The sequence below is a fragment of the Gadus chalcogrammus genome, chromosome 9 (genome assembly GCF_026213295.1).
Source record: "Gadus chalcogrammus isolate NIFS_2021 chromosome 9, NIFS_Gcha_1.0, whole genome shotgun sequence".
NCBI lineage: Eukaryota > Metazoa > Chordata > Actinopteri > Gadiformes > Gadidae > Gadus > Gadus chalcogrammus.
In genome coordinates this window covers 19,583,121-19,593,868 of record NC_079420.1, presented here as the reverse complement: position 1 = coordinate 19,593,868, position 10,748 = coordinate 19,583,121, and the positions used below count along the sequence as shown (strand labels likewise).

At 42.2% G+C, this 10,748-nt stretch overlaps 1 protein-coding gene across 1 annotated transcript; it reads right to left on the bottom strand.

Moving 5' to 3' along the window:
• Positions 1–349: 349 nt before the first annotated feature.
• LOC130389262 (cilia- and flagella-associated protein 161-like) lies at positions 350–10,381 on the bottom strand. The gene is made up of 8 exons (XM_056598959.1): positions 9,644–10,381; positions 9,455–9,544; positions 3,134–3,351; positions 2,953–3,034; positions 2,043–2,078; positions 1,327–1,449; positions 726–799; positions 350–635 (listed from the first exon to the last, which is right to left on the bottom strand). Exons 1-8 carry the CDS (start codon positions 9,713–9,715, stop codon positions 446–448), a joined length of 885 nt encoding a protein of 294 aa, XP_056454934.1. The 5' UTR covers positions 9,716–10,381; the 3' UTR covers positions 350–445.
• Between the last annotated feature and the right edge of the window lie 367 nt (positions 10,382–10,748).

Sequence of the window (10,748 nt, the reverse complement as noted above, 5' to 3'; positions counted from 1 at the left end):
AGCCAGCTTCAATTATTGCTTTTTATGATGAAATGATAACAGGGATTTTTAAATTGACTAATATGTCTGAGCAACTGATAAAACCTGAAGTTAATTTGTAATCCTTTTGCAAACTGATATCTTACTCTTTCACTTGACATTCATATTTCAATTAGTCTACAGGTAGTTCCAGCTGGGCAGTTTCTGAATGGTCAACCTGAATGGTCAACTAAACCTTTAGCAAACGATCAATGAGCATGAGAGCGTGTTATCACCTCAATGCAAATGTGTGAGCGACATAAATAACAGAAAGGATTGAAATGAGCATATGAGCGATTTCTAAATAAAGAGTCAGGAAATATGTGGAGCTTTTAAAGATGTTTTATTTTGGTTTCATAACTCCGGTGCGGCCCCTGTTTTAAAGAAACATAAAGTTTGCATTTTGTTACCATTTTACATGGCATGGTCACTCATTTTGGGTCGGACTGTGCGGTTCTGTTGCGTCGGCTGTTCTGTCTTTTTGGTGTCCCACAATTAGAAGCCCCGCCCCTCCAGGGTCAGAGGTGGCTATTAGCCAGTGGTTGTTGTCATTCTCAGCCTTGTGCGAATCCAGGAAGGTATGGGCTGTGACTTCATACTCACGGCCAAATGCAGTCCTGCACAGAAACAGAGTTCATCTCTCAAATGTTTACAATACAATGTGTCAATTTCTCAATGTTTAGTTTAGAACATGAACAGGTAATTACCAAAGGACTTGGTCACCCAGAACGGCTAGAGCCTGGTTTGTCTTGCAGTGTACGATCAACACTTTAACATTTGCCTGTTGGGATTTCAAGTACAATAAATGTGTCAATTATCTCCAACTCCATCTGTAAGTCAATGCTATTGCAAAAAGCTTGACACAAGGGGTATTGCAGAAACTGCATATTGACAGCATTGTTCCTCTTTTTAAAATAGGGATGCTGTGTAGTTATGACAATTTATTATAGGTTCAGCTTTGACTGTGGAGATGACATCATTGAACATAATGATGATTATCAATGGATGGTTATTTAAGGTTAGGACATGGCAGAACATCTAATATGGCAGAAATTAACGTATGATTTTGTAAATCTCATCAAAGCAAAAAGATTTGAAAGAGAAATAAAAAAAGAGACGTTCCAATGAGATTAAATCATGACATAACATAAAGGCTCGAGGGCTGAATATAGCTCTCTAGGGAAGAACTTTGGAAATAATACACTCGAAATATAGCATAGGAATATAACAAGAATGGCTGGGTGCATGAGGAAGAGATGATAGCATTTTGAGTTAATATAGAGCAAATAGATATGAGGTCAGACTTACAGGGGCGGGCAGACCCTCATACTCAAGCCTCTCCTGGGGGTCAAAGTGCACAATCTTCCACCATGACAGGAAGGAACTATCCATATTCAAACTCACTTCCTGCAGGCGGGACTTCTTTGCACACTTAAATTCAAGGAAAGAAATGTCAGCAACAAATTTGGCCGTCTCAGAATTTGTTAACGTGTTACCCACAAAGTGCACCATTTGAGTGATCCATACTTGGAAATCAATTCCTGGACTGACTGATATTTATTGCGAAGGCCAAACCTCAATATCTGGATGGTCTCTCAAGGCTAGAACTTAAGAACCAAAATGCGCTGTAAAATAAGTGAGCAAATTTCGATTTAATTCTGCACCATATCCTGTGATGCATAGCGGTTTTCCTTTTCATTTGATTCATCCAATACATCTGGTGGCATCCTACAGGTGTCAGCTTATACGACAAATACATGTCCAACCGATAGATGTCCAACTCATACTTACAAATTCCCACTATTACCTGCCTCACTTTTCCTTATTAACTATAACGGAGTAGGAAAACAAGTAAACCACTTCTGACACATTTACTGTGTTAGCAACATGAGGCAAACACACATAAATGCACAATAAATGTGGGGCTTAAAGACAAAGAGAACACAGGCCTACACAATAAGGAATAATGCCCCCCCCCCCCACCCACACACACACACACGTTTATAAACAATATCTAGACCTACCCTTTGAAAGGTCTGCAGATCACTGGTCAAACACAGCTAGGGAGAAAATAAAAGTATACAACCACACAGAGATAACATGTTTAGGGTGGTTTTACTGAGTCAAGTAACCATCAATCCCATATTTTTAGTCACAACCTGAAGTCTGTCACTAAAAATATGCTTTTGTTGTTATAGAGCATTGGTTCTCAAAGTGCGGCCCGCGGGCCAATGGTGGCCCACAGAATCATTCCTGGCGGCCCGCAATGACATACATAATTATGTAAGTTATAAAAAAAATAAAAAATATGTTTTCTTTTTATTATTATATCAATATTAATTTAAACAAATATAAATAAATATAAAGAGAAAAGTCGACTCTCTAGATTTCAATTAAATCCTTTTACATTTGTTATTTTTAATCCGACTGTACATTACTTTGAAAGGTTGAACCTCAGTTTCAGTGATTTAGACCTCACTTGACCTCACACCCGGAGGTCCACGGTGCAATGTTTTTTTTGACCACTGGGATGCTGACGGCGTTTGCCACCAATTTCTTTTTTTCTTTGGCGGCCCTTAGTCAAATTTTGGGTTCCTAAATTGGCCCTCAGTTGTCAAAACTTTGAGAACCCCTGTTATAGAGGAACAAGGGAATGTGTTGTCAAAGAAGAATTTAACCAAGCGTCAATGCAGTGCTGTTCAGAACGTGGTCTGCACCTGATGGACCCAATCTGGAGACATCAAGTTAAAAAGGTAATCTTGGCATAGTGACCAAAGAAGCCTTACTGATTAGATTAGAGAACACCAGGTCTTGCCATCCCCCCCCAGCACACATGTATCCCTCAAGACACAACGCAGCGTGTTGAACCGTCCAGGGTTGAACACATAATGATTAGATAGATAAATGATTAGATAGCAGTATATGATTACTCACAGCACCAGCAAAACCGCTTGTTGTTCTCAGAGCAAAACTTTGCCCATAATACAGAGGTGTTCCAGAAGAAGCGCCATCTATACTAAATAAGAGACATAGCAAGCATTATAACCACAACCACCACGGCGCTTACTTTAGATGGCTACAGATACAGGCTAGCACGTATGGGGAAGGTGTGTACCTTGTGATGCTAAAGGCAGTGCGGGTGCAGGGCTGTACACTTTGACCAGCGCTGACGCCACATGGGGCTTGGATGACTGGGCCAGGGGGGTTTGTCAAGCTGCTAGTGTCTGCATTGATGCTAACAGCAGTGCACCCCCTGCTGGAGCCGCCCATATTCACCAGCATCACAGTGTCGCCGATGTGTAACCCTCCATCTGTGGACACAGTGAGGTCCACCTACACACACACACACACACACACACACACACACACACACACACACACCAACACAGATGTCTTTTAAATTCGATTATATTGTATATTTATTAAATAACTATCATGATTAGAGGGACACACATTGGGGGTGACCAATCGGGTAAGGTGTGTGTGCCCTTCTTCTTCGTCGTTGTCACATAGAAAGGTGTTTAACTAAACGTATATACATATAAATGTACACAGCATACACTGAATAGGGCTGACGTGACCTCAGCCCGTACAAGGGGCGGGGGTACCTGAGCAGAGGGGGGGAAAAGAAAAGGGATTGAAATCCTCATACAAAATAACTACCTATACTAACCTGATGTTTACATTGAACGGAATACGTTAATAAGGATGAGCCAACCCACCTACGTAACAGTCGTTTCTTCTATTTGTCTAACTCATGCACCAATCTTTCATCGATCGATGCTTCGGATTTTGTGGATGCAACGGAATATATGATGCATCAATTTAGCAACATTTAAGATGATCGCGATGAGCCACACATATCCCGCACCTTGCAAGCCCACCCCCCTAAACGCCCCGTTTATTCTAATGATGTCTGAACGACATCGATGTCCGCATATAAAGCATCAAGTGTCAATCACCCTCAGGGTCGAATCTCCTAAGATATAAATGCGGCAAAAATGTGTGAAAACGGCTTACAAATTATTATGCTTGCTTCATAACGTAAGGAGGAAATTATTATGCATGCTTCATTACGTAATAGGTGAATACAAATGTTATTGGCGTCGCCAACGAATGCGTTACCGGAGATAGAAAGCGTATTCTTTTGCTTATTTTCACATTTAACGAACACTTGGACAAATGTAGTTGATTTCTGTATTTAACTGAGAAAACAGTGAGTGGAGGGACGGTACCCTATAATGTTCTGCTGACTGTGACAATAATAAAAATAAAAATAATGATATACACGTGCAGCTGTGAACTAATTTATTGTAATTTATTGTATGATGTGTACTTTTAGGGTTACGATAAGACCTATCTTTTAGCGTTCACCACAAATGACTCTTAAAAGCAGTGCCAACATTTAAATATTTTTAGCCATTCAGCGAACAAAAGGCAACAGGCTGATTATCATTTAGGGGGGCACTCAATGACATGCAGAAGTGTCATCAACACACCCACTGAAGTGGTGTGAGAAATACAGACTTTATACTCCTCATTCACATATAAGGTAATTTACATTTCCTACGGAAAAAATACTACCTCAGGGGTAGTATTATTCAGGAGATTTTCAGGGTACAAATGTCAGGATATGTTGTATAGCAGGAGAATATCAGGACTTACAGGTGTGTCTGAAAGCAGCTGTGTCGGGGCATTTGATTGCATTATAATGAGTCAATTTATGGGTAACAGGGGTAATTGTTCAATGGAAGTGTAGTGTACTATGCAAGCAAATCAATTATTCAATAGCTTTAACCATTATTCAGGGCTGAAAAGAGCATTGACATTTTAAAATGCATGGCAAATACTATTTGTTAGTTGAAAATAATAATCATCATTAAGATTAAACATCTCTTCAAATGTCCTGGCCAAGACAGGCAGTAGTAGCTCACACATAGCATACACACAAAACATAAAAAATGTCCGCAGGGGGGAGGGGGGATATCAATATCGCAAGACATTTTGGGAGGATCAAGGAGAAGAGTAATATTAAGTTTGAGCAAAAAAGTGTAAAGATATTTCGGGACGCTCAAGGAAGAGGGTAATATTACATTTGAGCAACAAAGTATATTCTTGAGGTGGACTCTAACATAATTCACCATACTGTGTTATCGACACGTTTTCGTTGTCAATAACACTGTCTCTTTAAGATCACGTGGCTTGTGTGTGTTGATATGCCGGTCGGCGCAATGCAGGGCTCTCAAGTCTCACGCATTCGTCGTGAGACACACAAAGTTCAACCCATGCACACGCTGACACACGCCACACTTCGTATTACTCACGCAGAGAAATTACCAATATAGCGCCCACCAATTTGCACAGCTATTTAACAGTGGAACAGGTAGGAATCAAATGGATTCCCCGTACGTAGGGTAACCTGACGTCCTCTTTTGCCCGGACATGCCCCCTTTTTGAGACACTTTTAAAAAAAATGTGTCCGGGCGGAATTTGAAAATCGTCCTGGATTTTATTACAAAGCCTCAAACATGTTCACATTGAATTTGCGTTGCGTTCTCTGGCTCGTTCACAAACTAGTTAGGCTACACCCTCCCCTACTTAGTTCTGTTCGCTTTTTTGCATTGGTGGAAGTGAGTAGGGGGAGAGGTTAAAGGGGTAGTTCGGAATTTTGGACATAGGGCCTGATTCCCAACTGAGCATTGGTATTCTTTATCACTGGAGACAGTTTCCAACACATTTCATTCAGTCCTTCTAGTTGCAGAGTTCGCTCGTGCTAGGCTAGCGCACGGCAACGGGCAATGCTAGCCTGCTATTAAAAACAGTCTTACCCACTCCACAGTACACCCGAGGTAAATCAATTATAACGCCAGACTATAGATTTAAATGTCTGTGTTGATAGAATAATGTTAGAAATAAAACGAACCTTGCATCGCATGAATCATCGAGGGACTACTTTCTCAGCAGAAGCTGAACTATGCGCCGGTTAGTTTTGTAACCGAATCACGACCGAAGAACGTAAACAGAGAAGCGTGGGACAGAAGCGAAATTGAAGGACTAGGCAACATGGTAGTTCAGTGTGCTTTTAGAAATTGTAGAAATAAACGCTACAGATGGGCACCACAAAGTTTCCACCAATTTCCAGTGCGAGATCCAGAAAGGACTCAACTGTGGCCTGTTGCTGCTGGCTTGGACATCAAAACACCGGCTCGTACATGTACGGTTCGTTGGATAAAACAAATTCCTCATAATCGTCTTCAAAAGCAGATGCATCGCTAAGTCCTACAAACGTGGCCATATCTATTTAATGGAATACGCTAATAGAATTCCTTCGTTCACTGTACTCTGCGTTTGTAGCAATGACAGCGGCAGGTAAAAAAATTAGAGCCGGTAACCTAGGTATCAGTCCGCCGCTGCCGTAGCCTACTACCAGGAATATAACACTGCTGCTGAGACCCAGCAATTCCCTCAAAATGCAATGCAATGCAAGGTTGGTTTTATTTCTAACATTATTCTATAAACAGACATTTAAATGTATAGTCTGTCGTTATAATTGATTTACCTCGGGTGTACTGTGGAGTGGGTAACACTGTTTTTAATAGCAGGCTAGCATTGCCCGTTAACGTGCGCTAGCCTAGCACGAGCGAACTCTGCAACTAGAAGGACTGAATGAAATGTGTTGAAAACTGTCTCCAGTGATAAAGAATACCAAAGCTCACTTGGGAATCAGGCCCTTTGTACAAAATTCCAAACTACCCCTTTAAGTACAGCCTTCAGATTGGACGGTTTGACCTGAGAGTTACCGTCATGTTTTGTATATATATATTTTTTTACCATTATTGTTTTATAGGGACAAACATTAACAAATTTCGCCTACAGGGGATTGATGGAGTTCTATCTATTGAACAGAAAGAAACACTTGGCCATACTTTACACACTTTACCACAGCATTGGCCTATTGAATGTGACAGATATATTTGAAACATTGGACTGAATGCCACATAAATATATATTTTTGCACGTTTGCAACATTTACAATTTCAGGGGAAAGTATATGCCTCTACTGGTGTTGCTTAGGCCAATAGCCTTTTGAGGCAGTGTTGTTTCTGAATATAAGTGTTAGGGACAATAATGCTTACTATCATACATTAGTCACCATGTCTCTTGAGACATTTGTATGCAGTCACATGTTAATATAGCCTGGTTCTACCAGACTCTCGTACTTCACTTAATTTCATTTGTACAGAGAGTCTGGACCTAATCAATTGACAAACGTTAACTCACTTGAAGGCGGGTGTCTGTTGAAGTTTAAAATGATTGGATCTGCCCAGTGTCACTCTGGATCTGCCATAACCAATCGCTAACGTTTGGTTGTGACGTATGTCATGCGCCGGGAATCACGCGCAGGTTGTACACAAACCAAACACCTTGCGCGTCTGCACGAAAATGTCCGTCAACGACAGCTGCAGGTTTTGTTCGTCGAATTTAATTTATCAGGGAAAAAATTGCACATTGTAAATCAATATTTTATAGTAAGGCCAGAGATGATGTATGCAGTCAACTTTCGAAGCTGGGTCTAATCGTTGACACGCCATCGTCATTGTTCTCAGACACGCCCTCTGTTCGCTGATTGGGCGCCACTGTGGCGGCCCCAGAAAACCAAATTACATACAGCAGGTCTAGACCTAGTACTGAAGCAGGGAAATTCAAATTGAGCGGAAGTACTAATGTTAATATACCCCCCCCCCCCCCCCGACAAAATTGGTGGATTCAATGATTCGTTTCTGTGACCCAGTTCGCGTTATTCAGTTCGCCACGAGGGGTCGTTTGCGAATCGTTCGTTCGTTCAGTCGAGTTTCCGGTAGTACTAACTCCACTGAGTCTGACTGACCCAGCTGAGAACCGTGCAATGGGGTCCTTTCCATGATGCGATTTACCGCTACCGGAAACCAGGCTGAACGAACATACGATTCGTGAACGACTCCTCCTAGTTCAGTCGAGTTTCCGGTGAATCGATTCACCGGAAACTCGACTGAACGTGGAGGAGTCGTTCGCGATTCAGCCTATTTTCCGGTAACGGTGAATCTCATCATGGAATGCACGCCATTGCACGGTTCTCAGCTGAGTCAGTCAGACTCAGTGGAGTTAGTGCTACCGGAAACTCGTTCGTTCGTTCAGTCGAGTTTCCGGTGAATCGAATGGTGAACGAGACGACCGAACGAACGAGAGAGACGAACCGTTTCAGTTCGTTCGTCCTAAAGACTCGGTCATTCGAACCGGTTCGCGAACGAACGAGCCAACACTACTCTGAACTCAGTTCAAAAGCCCAGGCAATGTTTGAATATAGGCCTAACGGTTTTTATGTGAAAAAATTAACGACCGTGAGGAATTGTCTCTTAACTTCTCTTATCGCAATTTCTACAGTCGAGAAACAGAACATCTTACCTGGGAGAGTTTGTCGACGGCGACACCGGAAGGGGGGATATCGTAAGACATTGCGGGATGCGGGATGGATCTTGCCGTTGTCTTTCAACGCGTGCCTGTGTGCATGCGTGTATCATATGCATGTGTGTACGGTGTGTGTGTGTGTGTGTATGCGCTGCCTTTGACTTGAAATGTCTGCGTCAGCGCACACGTGTGTTCGTAGGCGTGTGCGTGTGAATGCGCTGTGTATGCGCGTGCGTGCATGTGTGTGTTCGCGCGTGCTGTGTATGTGTGTGAGCTGCAGGGCGCTTGCCGTTCATGTGTGTGCGTGCGGTGTGTGTATGCAGTGTCCTGCGCTGCCTTTGTCTTGAAACGTCTGCGTCAGCTCGTGCGTTTGTGTTCGTGCGCGTGTGCATGTATATATATGCGTGCGGTGTATGTGGGCGTTTTCGCGTGCTGTGTGTGTGTGTTAGCTGCAGGCTGCTTGGGACATGCCACTGACCAATTTGATTAAATTGTGCGACAGGCCTGCTATTATATAGTACTACTATATATATATATATATATATATATATATATATATATATATATATATATATAAGCTGTATATAAAAATGATATATTAATTTTGAGCCGACCATGTATTCCTTGGAGACGAATCAGCGCGAATGCGCTGATACTGCATTCCTATAGTCCGATCGCTAGACGTTACAAGGAAATATTGTGAGAGAGCGAGACATATTCGCTCTCATCCAACATTGTAGGGGACACGTCCTCCCAGTCCCCATAGGAGGTAACGTCCCTTTAGGCCTACTACGTTCATGGTTCATTTGTTAGGCCCACATAGACATTATAGATCAATCATGTCAGGCTTTTTAATTGATTCGGTATTCTAAATTGTCAACAGGCCCCCACAACCTCCTGTATGCCTGTCCCTTTGGGGGCATTCTGTGTGTTTTAAGAGGTGGACGGGGTGGAGCAGCGGTAGATCAATCAACACGATGAACCGCTTCACCTGTTGAAGAAGGCTGTCGTTCAGGAAGCTGCTCTTCTGGACAGCGAGCTGGCCCCTCTCTTTTCTCTCAACAAAATCTTTCAGCTCAGCCTGAAAGACATGAACACCAACGTTAACAACTTGTAGGCCACCTTTTATCCACAGTATCCAGCGGAGCATGGACACGGCTGACTTCTTCGTTTCACTTACCTCCGCTAAGTACATATCTTCGTTCCAGTTTCCGACTCGGACGTTGAGGCAGTAACTTCTGACATTTGCCATATTGCAATTGAAAGAAAACGTACTCAAGCTTAGTTAAGACACATTTCAAGGTAGTTTCTCCCTCTGGAAGTCGTTTTGTGTTTGGTATTGTCATGGTAACCTTGCGTCGTACATAATCGGCAGTGTTGCCAGATTGGGCGGGAAATCTGGCAACACTGACAGTCGGTTCCTACTTCACCATGACGTCGCTAGAGGGCAGCAGAGCGCCGCAGTGTGGTTCCGGAAGTAAAAATCCAATTCATTTTGGGTCCCATCAGAGAATGTCTAATATTCGTAGACGGGCTCTGGTCCCATGACATGCGTGTGATTTGTGTGATTGGCCGTTAAAGCTCTGACATTTGGTGGTTCACGTATATAAACACAAATTCCAAGTCTGAAAGTGTTCTTTCCTTGACTAATACAGCTAATTGTGTTTTATTTTTAAGATATAATGTGAAATTGTTTGCTATGTCAAATATATTGTATAAATCCCTCTAGTCTAAAAGCAGTCGGCAGACACCAGTGGTTCCTTTGACGGGTTTTATTGCAGACTTTTACTCCAACTTCACCGTGAAAACTATAGATGAACACACAGTACAACAGAAACGGCATTAGCCTTACATAAGATCATAAATAACACGGAACACAAAGAGCCAAACAAGCCAAACGAAATACAGGGAAACAACAAAAAACATAGCCTACCTCGTTGGCTGCATGCTATTTGCAGGGACTTTGAAACTAGATTCATCACAAGCTGTTCACCTTCTCTCATGCCGCATCTCTAGCTGACAAAGAGTAATCTTCTAGAACAATCCGCCTTACACGTGACGTCATTCAACTAACTATTTAAAGGTGACATATTATGCTATTTTTACAACAAGTAAACATAGCATTTGAGTTTCCAAAAACATGTTTTTGAAGCTGTTTGCTTGAATTGACTTTTAGGAAAAAAAATCTCGCCTACAGCTATTCTCTCTGGTTCAGTCCCTTTCAGAATGCGCTGTTTCAGGGGGGTGTAGCTTCAATGCAAATTAGCTACCGCCCATTGCATTTG

What these genes read in the sequence shown, in the direction of transcription:
- LOC130389262 (XM_056598959.1), bottom strand. Translation starts at nt 9,715, where the DNA reads ATGGCAAATGTCAGAAGTTACTGCCTCAACGTCCGAGTCGGAAACTGG. An exon ending in ACTGCCTTTAGCATCACAAG is followed by an intron (nt 3,035 to 3,133) that starts GTACACACCTTC and finishes TCTCTTATTTAG; the next exon opens with TATAGATGGCGCTTCTTCTG. An exon ending in ATGAGGGTCTGCCCGCCCCT is followed by an intron (nt 800 to 1,326) that starts GTAAGTCTGACC and finishes AAATCCCAACAG; the next exon opens with GCAAATGTTAAAGTGTTGAT.